General features: G+C 42.2%; 1 protein-coding gene across 1 annotated transcript in view; it reads right to left on the reverse strand.

The window, feature by feature from the left end:
- Positions 1–6,242: 6,242 nt before the first annotated feature.
- The window catches only part of LOC146809950 (F-box and WD repeat domain containing protein 10B-like), a 203,845-nt gene continuing 188,856 nt past the window's right edge, over positions 6,243–21,231 (reverse strand). The window contains exons 12-14 of the mRNA XM_085616809.1: positions 18,621–18,910; positions 14,600–14,797; positions 6,243–7,464 (exon numbers count right to left, since the gene is read on the reverse strand). Of these exons, the coding sequence (XP_085472935.1) occupies positions 6,599–7,464; positions 14,600–14,797; positions 18,621–18,910 (1,354 nt within the window). The 3' untranslated portion in view covers positions 6,243–6,598. The remainder of the gene's footprint in view (positions 7,465–14,599; positions 14,798–18,620; positions 18,911–21,231) is intronic.

Here is a 21,231-nt window from a genome sequence, read left to right on the forward strand (position 1 = left end):
GTAAACCTGGAAATGCGTCAGAATGCTACCCTAGGGGTGGCATAGCGAGGTGCAACGAGGAGAAATGTTTTAATTTCTCCTCGTATTTTTCCTCTTTCAATGCGTGCTGCATCATATAGAACACATTGGAAGAGGCAGTCACCTCAATTGATTGTTTTTGTGCAGGAAGGTGCCCCTTCCTGCACAAAAACAATCTCCCCATGATGCAGGCATCCTTGCACCATGGTGCAAGGGTGCCTAAGCCGGCACATGGCAGCGGTTTGTGCGCCAGCGCAGGGGGAAGCACAGAGATGCGACATATTGTTGTGAATATGTTGCATTCCTGTGCTTCGAAACTAACGCAGTGCAGCGCAGCAAAATGACTTGCGGCACCGCGCTGTGTTCGTTTCTTGTAAATCTACCCCTAAGTATTTTGACAACGAAGCCCCTATTAGCTCAGTTAATGAATCACTTCCTCCGACAGCCCATGGAGTAGGGGCCATTGGAGGAAAAACATTACAATGCCTGCCCTATTTAGGATGGACAGTGTAATGTCTTGTTTTATGCATGTCGGTCACAGTCAGGAAAGAACAATAATGTTCCTCATGCCATTTGCGGATGCTGTCAGGGTGTGCTGATCATTCGTTTTCTTTTCTTTTTAGAAATGAACTTGCGCTTTGGGAGGTTTTTTCGGATTAACTCAGATTTTAGAAGGTAGGGAATTCCAAATTCTTAGGGCAGCGCCAGAGAAGGCCAATTGTAGGTTTTCTTTGTCTTAAATTTCTGTGGTGTCAGTAGTAAAGATCGAGGATCTAGCTCTGCCAGATAGGTCCAGTTTTTGTACAATGTACCTCCGGGTGTTGGAGTATAAGGCTTTGTGTGTCATGCAAGCAATTTTTTGTTGAATTCTTGCCTCAAGAGGCAGCCAGTTTAGAAATGTCAGATCTGGTTTGATGCGTTTGTAGCGATTGGATCCGATAATGAGCCCAGCAGCTGAATTAAGTGAGGCCCTAAGGGGGGCCAAGTTTGATCTTGGTTGGCCTGAAAGGGTTGCATTTCCATAATTCATCCTGGAGATTAGTAGGGTGTGAACAACTGACTTGAAGTCCTAGAGGCAGAGGAAGGTTTTAATTTTCCTTAAGATGCTCATTTGGAGGTTAGCTGCTCTGGTAGCTCTGCTGATATGTTCTGCATGTTCAAGTTCTTGTCAAGCATTATTCCCAGTGATTTCCTGGAGTCAATGACATGTGGAATGCAATTGAGGGCTGTAAGATGTTTCAACCATTCCGCAATGTTGAGTGAATGTTTGGGGGGATGCAATTAAGAGGAATTCTATTTTGAGAGTGTTTAGTTTGAGGTGGTTGTAGGTCAACCAACTCTGAGTTTTTTGTAGGGTTGCATTAAGAGATTTTATGTCTTCAGGAGAGGAGATTTTCAGGTAAAGTTGGGTGCCATCCATGTATATGTGAGACTTGATGTTTGATGCTTTCAGAATTTCAGTTAACGGTTCCATGAAAAGTTTAGACGGAGTGGGTGATAATGTGGAACCCTGCGGAGTACCTAATGTGACAGGTGTGGGGTTGGATAGGGAATGGTTAATCTTTATTTTCTGGGTTCTATTGTGGAGGAAAGAAGCAAACCAATCTAGGACAGGGCCAAAAATTCCCATCCTGCGGTCCAATAACTCAAGGACGCTGTCATGTTTGCCCATGTCGAATACTGATGAGAGGTCGAGGAGGATTAGAAGGCAGTATTCATTATGATGAACCATTTGCAGCGCGTCATTAACTATGTAAGTAATGGCTGATTCAGTGCTGTGGTCCTGACGGAAGCCAGATTGGTATTGGTCTAAAAGATGGACATGTGAGAGATGGGACTTGCACACACTTGGGCTAAGTCTTGGGCAACCCATTCATGTGACTCTGTCATGGGTTTGCTGCCGCCTGACTCTGATTATAAAGCTGTCATTGCTTGAAACTCCTTGTTGGAGCACTGAAGTTAGTTTCTCAGTGTACCGGATCTCTATGTTACCTGTTTTTCCTGACCAGTCCTGTCTTACTTCAGCCACAGACTGCCCTGTTCCTGAGCAGCTTGCTGTAGATTTCTCCCAAGCCCTGCCTTTCTTTTGCTTACTCCCTTAACTGCCTTTTTTTCTACAGTCAAGTGCAGCCCCTGGGCGGCCCTCCTTCTAAATGTTCCTTCTGTTCCTGCTATTATTTCCCTCGTATACTAGGAAGACATTGAGTTTTACATATTGTGCCACAAAAATCAATTGACATTCTTACAAGGATATTTTGTGGCACAATATATAAAACTCAATGTTTTCCTAGTATACAAGGGAAATAATAGCAGGAACAGAAGGAACATTTAGAAGGAGGGCCGCCCAGGGGCTGCCCAGTTGAAAAGGTTCTCTCTGAAGGTTGAAATTTTTCAGTAGGGGACAACTTTTGTCAGCCTTCCTGTATGACAGAAAATACATGAGAGGAGAAGTGTCTACTGAAACCTTGCAGATAAACCTAGGTGGTAGATGGGAATGTAGTTTGTGTTTGAGATGTTCTAGTGGCAATGTCTTAAAAGATTGATAGGTTGTTATATGTGGTTTTGGTTGCCCCATAGGTGGGGCCTTGTAGTATCAATATGAAAATAAATTGTTACATGATCAGACCAATCAAAAGGAATTGGGAATTGGGACTTGGCATGACAAACATGGCAAGGCAGATATTACCAGGTGAAGGTTGTTACTATTAGAATAAGTTGGAACACAAATATAAGATTCCAGTTTGAGGAAGGAAATCATTTCAAGAAAGGAGCATCTCATGCCTTTTATGTGGAGATCTGCTGGGAGGGTGAAGACACCAAAGTAAGCATTATTAGGGGTAGAGAATATTGCTTAGGAAATTAAATCTAAGAAATCGGTGATAAAGGGTTTTTGCGTGTCCAGAGAGCAATAGATAAGGTGGAAAATGATGGTGAAGTTAGGTGTCAGAGTGTTTCTGGTACAGAGTAGTTTCGAAGAGGTAAATTAAGATGATAAAAGGTTCGTAATATAGATAAAGATAATGTGGACACTGGCAAGACCACCCTGGTGAATGCTAGTATTATTGTCTGGTATAAGTTAATTTAAGAGAGAATGTAAAAGCAAGCCAGATACTGTAATGAAGAGAATATATAAGGTGTTGAGTGTGATATGGTAAACTGTATCAGATACATGACTTTGTGCTAAACTCGCTGTGTTGAATATGAGTGCAATAGGGTAAAGAAAGCAGTTCTGGGACAGGGCATTGGGTTTGTGGATAGAGTGAGGTTTGCTAGATGGGAAGAGTACGAGAGAAGGAAATGTGAGTGGGGAGTGAAGGCACCTAATGGAATAGAGATAGGGAGGATGAAGATAAATATTCGGTTCTGAAGATAGACCAAGAAGGAAGGATAGAAGTTGTAAAGCTCATTACAGCCACAATATAGTAAGATAATAATGGTCCATATGAAGTAAAGATGACTTGATGGGGTAAGTATGCAACTCAAAGAAAAGTACCAAATGGTGAGGTAAGTGCCTAATTATGAACAGAGTGTAGGTGGGGAGATTTCAGCAAATGGGTGAGGATAATTTTAAGATTTGTTTCAGGCATAAATAGATCATTGAGTTAAACAGTTGGACACAATGTATTGCCAGTGATTGGTCGGCATATGCTTTTAGGGAAGTCCTAAGCAGAAGTTGAGATATGGTTAGATGTGTTAATGCTTATGCTATCAGCAGTAGATAGAGCTTCTGTTGGAATATTTGGATCGTCTTTTGCTATAACATGTCTTCTCCATACAATGTATTCTAGAAAATTTGATTTCTTTAAAGGTAGCTGTTTGTTTTTAATTGCCTGTAATATTTACTACTTTCATTACACCTATATTACAACAAACAATTGTTTAGCATCATCACCAATACTTATATTACACCAAGCACTTGTTCATCATCATCACCACCAGACCAAAAGATAATTATCAACATCCTCAAAAAAAAGAAATTGCTGACCATAAAAATGGATGTGTGCAAACTCACTTACCCTCAACATTGACAAGATGGGACTATTAGTATGCACTATGAACAATTCACCCAAATAACAGTTGGTTGCATACCCCTCACACTGAGTAGCACTGCCAAAAAACATTACATTTACACACTGACTCCAAACTAAATATGAAAACACAAATTAATCAGGTCACAAAAATACTTAAGACGTTTCACAAAAATTACACAAATGACTTAATGAAACTAAAGAATACCTCAAAAACAGCTTTTAGATGAGCCAAAGGCCACCAGGCCACTAATGCACAATCTGATCACATAACGTGACTGTCACAAGAATACAGTGGCTAGAAGCCAAATAAGTGACAACATTTTAAATAGTAATACCTTTCCCAACATCATAATCACAACAGATAAACTTCAATTTTATCGTGGAATCCCAATATCCTCCTCAACGCCCTATTTACGATAGTAGAAAGGAATCCTTAGAGGAAAGGGGATAAGGAGTAAATGGACAAAAATCATGAACTCGCTGCCTTTTTACATTAACAGCAGTAGTAGAGCCATGGCAAGCCACATAGTCTGTGAAAAATATTCCCCTATGCTAACAACCAGGGTCATAGGAAAACTGCAATCCCACAACTGGGATTGCAGTTGCAACTACCACGTAATTCACCAAAAATGGGCAGATTTAAAAAAAAAAACTCTCAGTGTTTAACTCATAAAGTTAGCACGCGGAATGCCATGCAGTGACAGAGATTTTGCAAACGGTAATGTGTTACCTTTCTGCTATTTACTTCTGTACTTAGGCATTTAAAAAGTTAACAGTAGTTAAAGCATGATCATTTGATAGGGTGGGGGAAAAGCCTTGTTTCCTGGAGGAAACAAAAATTTTTTCCTCTGTTCACACTAATTCATGTTTACATTAGAGACTCACACTCAAGAACATCTCAAAATATGTTTCATCTGTTTTTAACCCCTTCGACGCTCATGACGGAACGGTTCCGTCATGAGCGTCGGTTGAGCTGTGCTCATGACGGAACCGTTCCGTCATGACCACGCCCGCGCAGGTAACGGTCAGCACAGCGGGGGAATCCGCCCCGCATGGAAGGGGTTAATGTTTGATATCTTAAATTCTGTCAATGGGACGCCTACAGAATATTTACAAATGTGCTATACTTTTCTGCTGGGCTGTTTATTAATGGAAAACTGTGCTTCTAGGGACTCTATTGTATAAATGCTAGTTGAATACACAAGGCAGACTTCTCTCATGAAAACGGATACACAAGGGCTTGGTTTCTGCTGCATGCAACATTGCATATTTTTTGCCATCTATTTTACCATGGGGTAAAGAGAACAGAGCTTTCTTGAGCGTCTATGCAATAAATAATTAATTTGTCTTTCCTTTACAGATAATTTTGTCAAACCTACTGTACAATGTTGTTCTCTACAAAACATATACTAGTGAAGAAATCAAACACAAAAACCTGAAACAACGGCGGACTGAAAGGAAAGCACCTAGTTCACACAGTGTTCAAAAAGAGGAAAGCTCCGAGCGCTACTCATCCGGTACCTGCCGTTCTTTGGTACCACTGACCAGCAATATGGAAGACTGATAGCAAATGGAGAGGTGTGCTGGTAAGGGTCCAATAAAGAATCCAATATTGTGTAATCAAACACCAATATTTATTATTTATTATTAGGGCATAATATTATAGAGCACTAATATATTACAATATATATAGAATGAATAAATGTAATTCCATCCAATGTTAAACGGTATGTCTGAAATCAATTTGAACTGTGTCATCAATCTTCACGGTCATGCTGTCACAATATATGATAACTGCCACAGAAACCTTGATAAGTGTCCATGTGCTCAGTCGGCGTAGTACCTGTAAGTCTGATAGAATTACATTTATTCATTCTATATATATCGGAATATATTAGCTCTCTACATTACGAAGTCCCAATTAAGTTCTTAATTTCTTTGGAACGAAATGCGTTGGCTGAATCCTGTATTACATTTGGATTTAAGAAGAAATAATAAACATTTGGTGGTTGATTACACATATTGGATTCTTTATTGGATCCTTACCAATGCACCTCTCCATTTGCTATCACTAGTGAAGAAATGATTTATACTTCACCAACCTCCCTCAATCCCGAGATTCCTCTAAACACTCATATACAGGTTTGAAAGCTATATAAAAATAAATAAACTAAACAATGTGTAAGTGCGGCAGAATATGGAGTTGTTGGGAGTTTAAAGTTTAGCAGATGAGGGATATCCACAAAAATTGACAGATGTCCTGTCCACCCTATTTGGAGTGCGTACATGTGTAGATACTCAGGGCCTGATTTGGTGTTCGGAGGACGGGTTACTCTGTCACAAACCTGACAGATATCCTGTCAGGCATATTACAAGTACATATATGTCACATTTGTGATGGAGTAAATCATCTGCCAAACTTTTACCTGAGGCACCACAGTCAAAGGTCTCTTAACAGTCTCAGGTAGATTATTTGTTCTGGCTCGGAAGTGGGAACTGTAAAAGATTAAATCATATTTTAAAGACACTTTCTGCCAAATAATCTTTATTCAAATGAAGACATTTGTACCAAGCTCAGGAGCTGCTACTTTGCCCTCATTCAAAAATTCTTCAAGGGGTAATCCTTTGACTTTCATGAGCCAAGCCTTCTTGCTTTTTTTCTCATCAGTGGCTAGAGCCTTACAATGGGATTTTAGATATTCTGAGGCTCTCTCATCCTGGTACTCTTGGAGTTGTTTCACGGTCATAAGTTTGAAGCCACAGTTTTCACGGAAAGGGTTCGCTGGCACAAGGGTGTGTGGTCTTTCCCTCTTTGTGGGCAAGTCTTTCCTAGATGCTCCCATCACCATGCGAACAGGCTGAACAGGCCCCGCATTAGTGGGGTCACCTGCTGGCCTCACACCACCCTCCCCAGTTGAAGCTGGTCTTTTCTGATGAATGGTCACCAGGCTCTGCTCTCGATAACTACAGCAGGATCTTGAACGCAGAAGGGTGGGCACAGGAATAGAGGATGGCACATCTGAACCATGAAAAGAGTGCTTCAGATTCAAGCTGAATGTCTTGATTTCGAATGGGGTGCTTTCAGTCTGCAGTCCCAGGGAAGCACAGGCAGGTTTTATTTTTGCCAGCTGGTCCATCTTCTCCTGTCCCACGCTTTTGGTCTTTGGCAGCTCCCTCATGTAGTGCTGAAAGATAAGTGGCATTCCCCAGGCATCACGAACAGCTGCATTGCGTTCCATGTTAGAGCCCACCTGGTCGGGTCCCCGGGAGTGATGCAACGTGCTGATGGTCAGGAGGATACGGTCAGGACTCATTGGATTGTGAGGACCTCGCTGTTGCATACGTTTCAAAGCTGCTTCTTCACTGAGTAAAAGAGCCGACTTAGGTCCAGATGTAGAGCATCTAGATTCTCCATCTGCATGAGAAAAGAACACATTAACATCCTTGCGTATACAATGCCTTCTTTGAATATTTCAGTAATGTTACTTAGTTGTTGTTTTCTGGTTCTCTATTTTGATATTGTACACATTGCACACAAAAATGAGATTAGTAATAATTCAGAAAACTAAAAGTGCAAATTTAGAATTTTCCGGGTAGAACATAGCAATTAGTAAATTTGTGAATATAATAAGACATCTTTGCAATTTTTTGTACAAATCGGGCTTCAAGTTATGTTTCCTTGAATGTAAAAAATACTGTGGGAGAAATAAAAAAAGAGAGTCCAAGTAAGGAGCAAGAGAAAACGAGTGTGTTTGTGTGTGTGTATGCATGTGTTGCATTATAAACTGGAAATATTGTATGGTTCGCTATCAAGCTCATTACTATTTTACGTTTGAAAGAAAACACTGAAAAGAAATCAGTTGAAGTAACATTTTAGCAATGACTGAAACCCCAAAAACAATGAAATTCACATTATGAGTAGCTACACAACCACAACTCTTTTTTTGCACTCATCACGATGCTATTCAACCTCACATATAAACTTTGAGGACATCATTTACTTGGAAAAATAAAGTCACACCATAGACCCAATGTCATTTTTAAATGCAAAAGTGCAATCATTGGGCACATTTGTAACTAAAAGAAAGCAAGCCCATTACCCAAAAGGACACATTAGACAGAATATTTCACACCCATCCAACAGAGCACATACATGCCATAATGTTATGTTCTTTCTGATCTTATGCTGTGTTATTGTTTGGTTGACATCACTCTGTGGTCTCTGTCAGAATTTGCCATTATAGAACTTTATAAATGCCTAGAGTAAAAGCTGGCTTGGAGGAAGTTAGAGTGGGGATCAAGTAAATAGTTATTTTGCTGCCTTGGTCTCCCCTGTGGGTCAATAAGGCATAGGTCTGTTTCTTGCACATAGCCAACAGCTATGTTATTTTATTTATTTATTTATTTTGAAGGTTTTATATAGCGCTGGCTAGACCCAGAGGTATCAGAGTGCTTTACAAGATAAGGATAGTATGAGGCACATAGGGTATAAAAGCATATAAAGGTAGTGCGCCAAAAATTTACAAAGTACAGACAACATGAGCATTATACAAAACCAGATAAGTAAACAGGGGCAGGAGCTATATATTTAAGTAATTCGGTAAATGGTGAAACAGGAGAACAGGGTATATAAATTACTGAACAAATATAGTGTGATAGATAAGAAATCAGGAGTAGGACAGAGGTTAGGAACCCCAATAATAATTGAGGAGGTGGGTTTTGAGGTCTTTTTTGAAACTAGAATAGGAGGGATTACAGCGCAGGTTTTTTGGGAGGGCATTCCAGATAATAGGGACATTGCCAGAGAAGGAGCGAGATTGTGTAGCTTTCTTTTTATGCAGAGGTGGGATTAGGAGTAGGGTGTTGGTGCTTCTCAGAGGTTGAGTGGAGCCCGCAGTGAGGAGTTTCTTTGAGAGGTAATGCAGAGTGTTTTGGTGGAGGACTTTATGAGTAATGCAGGCGGTTTTGTAGGCAGATCTGCCTTCGATAGGGAGCCACTTAAGAGATTTGAGAGCCAGGGATATATGATCAAAGCGTTTGCAGTCCGTGATGAGCCTGGCAGCAAGGTTGAGCACAGCTTTGATTGAAGCTAGGTGTACTTTGGGGATTCCATTAAGGATGGCATTACCATAATCAATACGTGACAGAACAAGCGACTGAACTACGAGTTTGAAATCATCAGTGGGTATGAATGGTTTAATTTTCTAGAGGTGACGGAGAGTGAAGAGGGCTCCTTTGGTGGAGTTTTTGATGTGAACATTAAGGGTTAGGGTGTTGTCGATAGTGATGCCAAGAGATTTGACGGAGTTGGACAGGGTGAGTGAGCAATTGAGTGCATTGAGGTCAGGGATCCATGATTTAACGGGTAGAGGGTTATTTTTGGGGGAGAAGAGAATGATTTCGGTTTTGTTAGGGTTGAGTTTGAGATGATTGGAATGGAACCAGGTTTGGATCTTGGTAAGGGTGTTGTTCAGGTGTAAGATGTCAGCATGAGTTTTAATCTTGTAATAGATTTGGGTGTCATCGGCGTAGAGGTGGTAATTTATGCCTGCTTGGTTAAGAATGAGGGTAAAGAGTTCCATAAAGAGGTTAAAGAGGGAGGGAGAGAGAATAGATCCTGGGGGGACTCCAAGGGAGACAGGAGTGGGGGTAGAGAGACAGTTTTGAATTTTGATTTGATGAGTACGGTGTTGTAGATAAGAGATGAACCATTTGTAGGCGGTGCCATTAAGGCCGAAACGGGTCCTAAGCACATTAAGTAGGGCTGAATGGTTGACTGTATCGAATGCTGCAGAGAGATCAAGAAGGATTAGAAGGCAGGTCTCGCCATTGTCAAGTGATTGATGGATCTCATCTATGACATTGAGCACTGCCGTTTCGGTGCTGCAGCCTTTTCTGAAGCCAGATTGAAAGGGGTCGAGAAGGTTGAAATTTTCTATGTGTTTGTCTAGTTGTAGTAGGACACATTTTTCAAGTACCTTTGAGAGAAGGGGGAGGTTAGTGATGGGGCGGAGATTATTTAGGTCATTGGGGTCAGCATTGGGGTTTTTGATTATGGGCGAGATTTGACCAAGCTGAAGGGAGGACGGGACACAGCCCGTGGAGAGAGAGGTGTTGATGATTTTGGTCCAGAATGGGGTGATGATGTGCTTAAGGGCAGGGACAAGGTTGGAGGGTATTGGGTCTTTTGTGTGGGAGGATGGTTTTAGATTGCCAATTATATTGAGGACTTCAAGCTCAGTGACGGGGAGAAAGTTGAGCAAGGAGGCATTGTTCTTAAGTTGAGATTTAGGCGAGTTGGTTACTGGAGATGTGGAAGGTGAGAGGCCTGTGGAGTGGTGGGGGTGTATGGAAATGGGCGGGTGAGGAGGCTCGCTGGGGAGCGGTAGGATAGAGGGCATAGGAGAGAGTGTGTTGTCTGGAAGGGGGGATGTGGAGTAGGCATTAGAGGTGAGGACAGGATTGGATTGGGAGTTGGAGGATAGTTGTGTGGGAAGGAAGGATTGGTCAATTTTGGCAATTTTTTCCGAGAAGAAGTGGGCAATTTCTTCACATCTGTCTTATGAGGCTGTCATATTTGGAGGTGGGGGGAAGTTTGGTTTTGGATGATTTTGAAGAGCTCCCTGGGTCTGTTTTTGGCACGGTCAAGTTGAGTGTGGAAGAAGGATGCCTTTTCCTTGAGGATGTGTTTTTTGTAAGTGAATCTGGCATGTCTGAGAAGTGCAAGATGGGAGGGTGAGGGATGGTGTCTCCAGGTTCTTTCCGACAGTCTGAGTGCCCGTCTCTCATTATTTATCGCTGTATTAAACCAAGAGTTTGAGGGGGTGTTTCTTTGGTTTTTGAGTATGTTGCTCCTAACCCCACTAGTAACACAAAGTCACATCCCCACACATAATGCAGACAGGAGAATGTCCACCCTAACATGAAGGCCAGATGTTGTATGCAGATTATCAGTGAGCTGCATCTTATTATACCTTACTTTTATTGTGCTTTAAGTTTTCATACTAGTCAATCCTATTGTCTGAAAGAACACCACAAGCCAGTTGCAGTTAGCCAATCTAGTCTCATCTAGCTGGCTTCAATTTCCCAGAGTACTATTCATAATCTATTAGGGATAAGGTTAGACCCGACAGCCATTTTTCCTGCCTCCCTCCATTTTTTAGTACTTGTTTTTGCTGGGTTTAGAACTCTGAACACTTTACTACTACTGACCAGTGCTAAAGTGCTTGTGCTCTCTCACCTACACATGGTAACATTGGCTCATACCCAATTGGCATATTTAATTTACATATAGGTTTCTAGTAAAGTGCACTACCTATGCCAAGTGCCTGTAAACTAAATGCTACTAGGGGCCGGCAGCACTGGTTGTGCCACCCACCTAAGTAGCACATTGTCCCTGTCTCAGGACTGCCATTGCAGGGCCTGTGTGTGCAGTTTACTGCCACCTCGACTTGGCATTTAAAATCCCTTTCCAAGTCCTAAACTCCCCTTTCATTACACATAAATCACCCCTAAGTTAGGCCTTGAGTAGCCCATTGGACAGGGTGCTGTATAACTAACTATAAGGTAGGACATGTACTTTTATGTTTTTCATGTCCTGATAGTGACAAACAGCTAAATTCGTGTTTCACTACTGTGAGGCCAACTTCTCCCATAGGCTAACATTGGTAATTACTTCAAATACCTTTAAGCTGTAACTTCTGATTAGAAAGGAGTAGCTGCATCCTGTTTCATATCTTTGGAATGGTAATGATAAATCCTCTGTACTGGTGATGTCGGTTTTAATATTACTATTTTAGAAATGCCACTTTTAGAAAGTGGAAATCTCTCTGCTCTTACTGCTCTGAGTACCTTGCAGCCTATCTCGAATACATGTCTGGGCTGGGTGACACATTTTGTGCATTCTCTCCAGACAGCAACAAATACAGGAAGACTAGGTGTGGCTGAGTACCCATCTACATACTTCTGCATTCCGATGGCCCGTTCCTGGGAAGTAAGGGAGGATGAGGCTCACACTTACACTTCAAAGGGTAGTGGCCTGACCCCACACAAAGGACTGATTACCCCGCACAGAGAGCCTGCCAGACAGGATTGGGTTGAAATGGATAATGGTGCACTTCAAAGGCACTCTTTCAAGTCACCGCCCACTTCAAAGGCACATTTGGGTATAAGCACTGGGTCTTTGACCCTACCAAGACAGTACCCTCCTGGACCTGTGACAACTCTGCCACGGCTGTGCTGCTGAAAGGACGGCCACTCTGCTGAAAATCTGCCTTGCTGTGTTCTTGCCTTCATGAGCTGTCCTGCTCCCTGCTGTACCCTGGCAGGGGTGAGAAGGACTGGACCTGTATCTCTTGGGCCTCCAGTGCCCAAGACTCAGATATCAAAGAGTTGAACCACCTGCATCTGAACCTGGACTTTGCAAGCTGTGAGTCTGTCATGCCATGTAGTGCCACCCCAGTCCTGGACCCTTGGAAGTGGGCATAAGGTGCCCTACGTTCTGTGGTCCTCATCGGAGCCAGTGCAAAGAAACGCAAGCCCAGCAAAGCCTCACCACACAGCTGCCAGCCCCACTGGGATCAACGCTGGGCAGCACAATGCCCAGCAAAGCCTTGCCGCACAGCTCCCTTGGATTGACGTGAAGCGACGCCAAGCTCTGCAGAGCTGTGCCACACAGCTCCTCTGAACCAAAGCACAGAGACACCAAGCCCCGCAAAGCCTCACCCCACAGCTTCTCGGAACCAATACTGGACAAAGCAAAGCCGCGCAAAGCAACACCCAGGATTTAAGGTATTGAGTTTAACAGGCCCAAGTGGGTCCCTATAGCTAGTCTAGCTCCATCGCGGTCGACCTGAATTTGTGACTTTATCCCGGTCCAGCTCGACCAGATCACCATAGTTGACGCTTTGCACTTTTATGCAATATTTTCACCTAAATCTATAAACTTTCATATTTCAGGATCTACTTATTGGATACTTGCCATTTTGGTCTTATGTTATTTATAAAAGCATAATCTATTGTTCTACCCTGTTGAGTAGTTTTTGTGTGTTGTTTTTACTGTGTTACTGTATGAGTTATTGCACAAATACTTTACACATTGCCTTGTAAATAAGCCTGACTGCTCTGTGCCAAGCAACCAGAGGGTGAACACAGGATAATTTAGGTTGTGTTGTGACTTACTCTGACTAAGAATGTGGTCCCTACTTGGACAGGGTGCATACCTCTGCCAACTAGAAACCCAATTTCTAATATATATGTTCAGTACCACTAAGGACACTTTGTTTTAGGCATCATTCATGACTCTCTATATAAACGCTTCGTGCTCAGCCTGCTTGTGGAGGATGGAAGTTTCATCCATGCCACATGCAAATCAAAGGTAAGCCAATTTGGGCCTGTTAGACTGATGCAGGTAGAAGAAGCCTTGTTGGCAGAAGCCAGAGCCTGCCATGTACCTCTGCTGTCAGGTTAGTTATAGTCCTTTGACCAAGTAAGAGCACTAAAGCCATCTCTGGGACATCCTCATATTGCAGTTCAAGGAACCTCTGCTCCTGGCATATCTTGTATGTCGTCCACCTTACAGATCACAACTCTCCTAATTAATGCCAGATTAGCAATGTTAGATCTGTCCCTTTTACCATATGTGTTGTACTATTTTCAAGCACATTAATATACATTTTATTCATGTAACATTAACATTCTCATGTCAGATGCCGAAATGTAAAAAATCATTTCATATCACCTGGAAACACCAAGTTTTCGAAAGATGCAAGCACTGACTCAGTTGTTTATTAACACCTCCGTAAGCATTTGGAACTCTCTAACAGTAAAACTAAGAATATTACCTGACTTCCTAGCTTTCAGGGAAGGACTGGCGACCCACCTTTCCAAGTTACACTAGGGACGATGGTTACGCATGTCTACATAAAGAAACAGAAATTATGTGTTACTTCCTTCTCACCTAGTTTCCTCTTTAAAGGACACTATGCCTGGGGCACCTGCTCGCTACTGTCTTTCCTTGACGCCGATTCTAACTCTTCTCATCCCCACTGAACTCTGATTAACCCTCTGTCCGATAAAGTGGTTCCCCATCTCCGATCCCCCTCTCTCCAGCTTCTTACTTCGCTGTCTTTGGATTGCCTTGAATGTTCTGTGTAAGGCACTATAATACTGTTTTGGTACAGTGACGCTACAGGAAAAATATAAATGATTAAATAAGTTCCCTTTGTCTACCATTTTGAAATTCATGTTCTCAATTACTGATAAATTCATGATTTCTGTAATCCAATCTCTGATAGAGTGAATCTGGACTTCTATTTTTTAAGGACAGCTTTTTGCATATTGCCTACATAAAGTGTGTCTGAGGTGATCATGCAGGGTTATTGTTGAAAATAGGCACAAAAACTGCCTCATGAATTCGAAAGTGCACAAAATATAGACTTAATGTAATATTCGGGCACATTTGCAATATCCACATTTGAAAATAAAACCTTTTGTGAATCTAGCACCCTGCCTGTGTTAGATTCCAGTTTGAAACCACTGATTCAACTTACCAGACTCTGCCTTCAATTTCAAGTGAGAGACACTCATCCGGCTGTTACAAGCTGAGCTGCCAGGGTGGGCAGAGTCTGGCTTTTTGGCAGAAGGAGGCTTCTTGTAGAACTCCGGCTGTAGGTCGATGTAGGCAGAGCTCCTACGGAAGCTTTGGATTTGTGGCCAGGAGGCTGGTTTCTGGGACTCTAACTGTCGCTCTGTTGGGGTGAGAGAAGAGGTTAATGTGGACTCAGTAGGTGAACAAGTAGACGAGGGCTTTGATTCACTACAAAAAATGTGACTGTAAGTCATTTTATGAACTGGGAACCTGATTCTTTAAACACTACTACACTACTACAATGAAGTAGTATTTGTGTTCTTTCTGGTATTACCTCCCACCAACAGAATAACAAATTTAATTGCATGTTCCCTCTGAATGGTATCTTAGCACGGAATGATGGATGTTTATTACCCAACTCTATGGTACTTAAATTTATTGACCTAAAAAGGAGGAGTGGATCCACCCGGATTTAAATCTGCTGAAATAGAAATCAATCCTCCAATTCACAATGGAAAAGTGGGTCACACAGAAGACAGTTTCCCAGCATATATGTCTTATGTCACCCTCACCTCTATGGCTTACCATCTCCTTTAATTACCTAATGGATTAGAGTTTTGTGGGTTCCCAAGGTGTGTGAACACATTTCTTACTCAGTAAGATATTGTTTTGGTGTCCCCAAAAAAAAACGCTTATAAATAATGTTGCTCGCATATAATACAATCAAATAAAAATACAGGTGGTAAGAGCATGGAAGTAACATAGAAGAATTGCTAGGCATCACACACTGTAGTTGGTTACCTTGCTATAGGTATTTCTGAAAAACACCATGTAATCCGAACAAACAAGAACAAAGGAAAATGATTGAGCCTAGCTGAAGTTCAATTGAGTATTAGGTGATATTGTGTATTAGTCCATGATATACAGTGATACTAGTAAATTTTATAGATATTCCCGGATGAATGGAAACTAGAAGAAATGAGCGCCCTCCTCAAGAAACCAACAGCCTACCCAAATCAACTAAGCAACTGCCGACCAATCTCTCTACTTCCCGATCTAACAAAAGTGACTGAGAAGGCCATTAAGAAGAACTTACAACCCACCTCAAAATTCACCATCTTCTATACAACACTCATTCAGGATTCAGAAAGAACCACAGCACCGAAAAAGCACTCATCGCGGCCACCAATGACATTCAAATCATCCCGGACTGAGGAGAAACATCGGCCATCATCTTGCTCGACCTCCCTTCGGCCTTCGACACTGTCTCCCATAACACTCTCATCAGAAGATTACATGAGATTGGGATACAGGAATCCGCTTTCAAATGGATCTGTTCCTTCCTCTTGGGAAAACCCAATTGATATGTCCCCAGCCCCAACCTTTTCAACATATACATGACACTGCTCCCCAACATCATCTTATCAAAAGACATCACCGTCATCTCCTATGCGGATAACACCCAACTCATCCTCTCCCACCACCAGAACCAACTTCACTAACTGCATGACCATGGTAGCAAATTGGATATGAACCAACTGCCTGCAGTTCAACACCAACAAGACGGAAGTACTGGTCTTCAGCAACAAGACCTCCCTATGGAACTCCACCTGGTGGTTGTTGGAGCTAGGACCAACACCCACACTCACAGACCTCACAAGAAATCCAGGGATCAGCCTAGATGGCAAGTTCAACATGACGGCTCATGTCAACGCAATGTGCACCTCCTGCTTCCACATCCTATTCATGCTGTGAAAAACCTTAGAATGGCTGCCTCTGAACATCAGGCGGATCATCACGCAAGCACTCATCACCAACAGGCTGGACTACAGCAACACTCTCTACGCTGGAATCTCCAAATAACTCCAACCATCCAGAACACAGCTGCAAGACTCATACTCGACCTCTGACGCTACACCCACATCACACCGCACCTCAGAGAGCTTCACTGGATCCCCATTCACAAGTGCAGCCAATTCTCATGCCCGTACAAAGTCCTACACTACACAGGTCCAGAATACCTGAACAGCCCATACACTTTCAGCAACCCATCAGACAACTATGCACTGCATCACTCTCACTAGCACACATTCACAGCATCTGCAAAAGCAAAACAGGAGGACGCTCATTCTCCTACATTGCACCCAAGACATGGAACAACCTTCCTCAACACATCACAGCCTTATCCTCACTTCCGCAAGAAGCTGAAGGCCTGTCTTTTCGTATAAGCACCTTGGGGACCACAAACCTACACACATGCCCAAATGCCTGTATACACTCTTGAGTGATTAGTGCGCTGTACAAATCAATATAACATAACGTATAAGAGGAACTATATGGAAGCTGATGTCCTTCATAGGTTTATCATATTGCATATGAATCAGTTGCACAAGAAGATGGTAGCACAGGACACTGAAACACAAGCACACGCGAATCATTCCTCACCAATTTCTTCTCCTCAGCATGTCGCACAAATGGTCGCAAGGCACCTAGGAGGACTACATGGGCTGTCAAGTGATCAGGGCCTGCACACTAAGACCCATCTGCCAGCCCAACTAAGTGTCTTAAAACTAAAGCTGTTTGTTGCCCATTTAGGTAGTTTGGAGATTGAAATGGGTTTTCACTAGGGTCATCTAGACAAAGTTTCATCACAGTTCCTTTTCACCAATCCTGACAGGCTTTAGGCATGTGTTCAGACTGTGTAATGATGTTGAAGCATGTGGGAAGTAAAATAACATCCTGGACAATGACAGGCAATGTGAAGGTCGTGGGTCACATGGACGGGGCGCTTGAGGAGCTTGGTGCTCATGGGTCGGTGGTGCAAGAGTCGTGGGGCACATAGACAATGTAAGGATCTCAGAGCATGCGAACAGACAGTATTAGAAACATGGTACACATGAGCAGGTGGTATTTTTAGCTTGAAGTATATAACAAATGGAAGTAACTGAGGGTGCATGGACTTGTACTGTAAGGAGATTGAGATGAGTTCACCAAAATGTATAGACATTTGAGGAACTTGGGGCACTTAACAGAATGTTACAAACTGGGAAGTACATGATTAGAATTTAGTGTAGTTGATTACATGGATAGACCATGTAAGGAAATTGGGGCACACGGACAAAAAGTTTGAGTTAGGTTGGGGATGTTAAGAGTAGATGGTGTTAATGTCTTTGGGCATATTAACCAATAGGTAAATGAGCATAGAGCACAAGCACAGAGTGGCAGTGAGAGGTGGTTGGGAGAGAGAGTTTGATGATATAAATTAGCTTGCATTGCAATGGATGACTTTAGTACTCAGTGCTGTGAATTAGCATTGTTTTATGAAAACTACTGCACAGGTGCCAGTACAGGTCCTTCATGAAAGGTACTCTCAACCACTTTAGTGCTTAACCCATTTTACTCTGCACAATATAGTGGCACAATGATTAGTCAGTAGAACTGTTTGGAAATTAGTAAAAGCATTCTTTAGCTGGATGAGATTGTGGACAAGATCTTGCTGGGAAATACATGTGTTCACAGATCTTGGGGTCCCACAAACCTTTAATGCATTAGGTAGTTAAAGGAGATGGTGAGCCATAGAGGTGAGCGTTAGGATAAGTGACAATACCATTCAGACCTGGGGTGACATAAGACATACATGCTAGGAAGCTTGCTTCTGTGTGACCCACTTTTCCATTGTGAATTGGAGGATTGATTTCTATTTCAGTGGGATTAGGTTATCTGATGGATCAATGGATTAATGTATCCACTGCAGGGATCTGTGTTTGACCTCACAGGTTTGAATCCCAGTGGATCCACTCCTCTTTTTGAGCTCGATAAAATTGAGTACCATAGAGTAGGGTAACAAACATCCATCAGTCCAAACTAAGATACCATTCAGGGGAAAGATGCAATTAACATGTTATTTTATTCTGTTTCATGGGGGATAGTACCAGAAAGAACATCCTTAATGAAAGAGACTGAAAGGAATAGATATATATTACCTTGTGCTGTCTTCATGCTTCGGGCTGATAGACTGCGTGCATGATGAGAAAGTCGGCTTGCACCATCCTCTACGTCTTCATGTGCCTGCGGGTACATCTTTCTATTGCTGGATCCCACCCTCTTCATTCTTTGAGCGCGCACGTAGGCATAGGACTGCACCCGGAAGGGAGCCAGCTTGTACTTGTCTTTTTCCTTTGGCACATCCACCCTTTCTGCCGCTATGGAGTAATCCCATTGCACCTCCTCAAACTGGAATATCAGCACACTACTCAGGGCATTGAGCACTATTCTGTGAACATCAGGAATATTAAAATCATCAGTGAAGTAGACATAGAGAAGAATTTCCTTTAAAGCAGTACTTTGTAAATGTACCACTGTTTTTCTGGTCAACATAATACAAGATTATCTTACATTTTTTGACAAAGGAGAACCAGTAGACCTGATTCACAAGTTGCATTTTGAAGTATGTTAAGTAGTACTACAGTGGTACTACTCATGTACAACAAAATGCCATTCACAAACCTACAACTGGAGACCACTGTCTCTGTCTCACCTGTCTTTTTTGGGTGGAAATCTCTGCTAAAGTTGGGGAGATCTCTGCACGTTAATATTCTACTTTGTAGTAAATGTGAGGGGAGCTTGGGAGTGTTCAGTCAAATGGGGAATGATTACTCAAGGATGGGTGAGGTTATGGGACATTTAAGGACGGTTTTGGAGGATTATGGGAATACAAAACACAACTTTGCAATTCATAAAATATATTTCTAAAGTTACTATTGCCTTAAAGGTGTCAAAACGGGTATAAAAGTACTCCATCCTAGTATTGCAGTAAGTCAAGCAACACACATGCCCAACCACTGGTACTGCAACACATTCCCATAAACAACAACAGAGGCAGGAATTTAAAATAACAAGTTTAATGAATGAAATTGGTTTGACATATAATTTTAATGCACACATTGTACATTATACAGGGAAGAGTGTATGTAAGACATTGTGACATGAAAGGGTAAATTAGCTTAGGCAGTGATGATGGGAAACGTGCTTTTGGATGAAGCCGGAATCACGCTGTGCCAACACAGTGCCGGCAATAGATCGTACGCGGCTTTAGCATGCATTCATTCAGCACGCAAGTCATAACAATGACTTGCTTTTGGGGGGGCACTGGTGGAATGGTGTTGGATTTAAAGTCCAACAGCATCCCTACTGTTCAGCAGACTGGAGTTGGAATAGTAAATTAAACTATTCCAACATCCAGCACACTCGCCCCTACCCCCCAAGGCAAGTCATTAAGAGGACTTGCGTGCGGAACAAATGCGTCCTAAAGACACGTTCGTACGAAAGACGGCGTGCGGAACAAACGCGTCCTAAACGCATGTGGAATACTATCATACATTCAGTGATTAGTGAAAATGCATGCAGAAAACCAATGTACCATGAGATAACATGATCTTCTGATAAATGTTTTTGCTATTCCTAATAAACAAAACTACATGTGTTGCCAAGGTGCTGTGTTTACTGTACCAGGCCAAGACATGTTGATCGGGAGAGATATTCCATTCAGGTTTTACTGACCCCAAACAAGATTGGCAGTAGCTAGAAGGTCCTGGGATGATGACTTATTGGTACCAGTGAGAGGAAGGTGCAAGATGCAGCTGGTAGGAGATAGGAGGATCCTGGGTTAGCGAAAACACTGATAACACCGCAACAACAAAAAAAGAACATGATGATGTGTAAGCCAGCTTTTAATGTACAAGAGGAGGGGTGCAGATCCCTTGGGGAAGCTCACAGACTGAGTCGTGCAGATTTGCTGTCACAGATAGCCACTGCCCCTGTTGTAAGATTCCCAGAGAAAGGGAGAGAGGTCAGCGCAGGCTAAAGTTAAGTAATCCAGGGGCGAAGGCCGCGTTCTCCTGCTTTATTTTGATTTATGGAATTATTATTGTGCTTTTGATTCACTGTATTGTGAGTAATTCAATACTGCTTTGCTGTCGTTCTACTAGCATTGCCATATACATATATATGTAACGGTTCTGCTATTGTGGTACTGTGTGGTACTGCGTAGGTGTGTAGAGGTATTGAACATGTTTTAAATCTTTGTATTGAAGAGCAACTCTACGCAGATGACAGTAGATTACTTGTGTCCAGTATGTTCCGCACAAGTTTTTTGGTACGGTAGAAAATAAAAAGTTACGAACAGGGCAATGATTCTACATTGTAGATACTAAGTATTGTAAGCAGCCTTGAGTTATTAGACAGAATCATCAAAGCATGACAACGTCTACATAACATACTAACCTATGTACATGTGCTTGTTTTGCTTCAAGAGATTGGGTGTCTGTAATGTTTTTACCACAGCATGAAGGCTGCTGGTAGTATGATCTTTAGCACCTTCAGACCTTGGTTATTTTAAGCAAATGATGTGTTTTTGGACAAGTGTTACATAAAGTGTACACTGTTCCTAGTAGATACTTTTTACTACTCTGTGGTGTAATTCTCATGAGTGTTTCACTGTCTACAAATAGTGTGGTACAGAGTAAACTCTCTCCATAGAGTAACCACTGTTTACAGTGCCTACTTTTCTTCTCATATCAACTTCACTTATTACTG

This window comes from Triturus cristatus, chromosome 7 (assembly GCF_964204655.1).
Source record: "Triturus cristatus chromosome 7, aTriCri1.1, whole genome shotgun sequence".
Taxonomy (NCBI): Eukaryota; Metazoa; Chordata; class Amphibia; order Caudata; family Salamandridae; genus Triturus; species Triturus cristatus.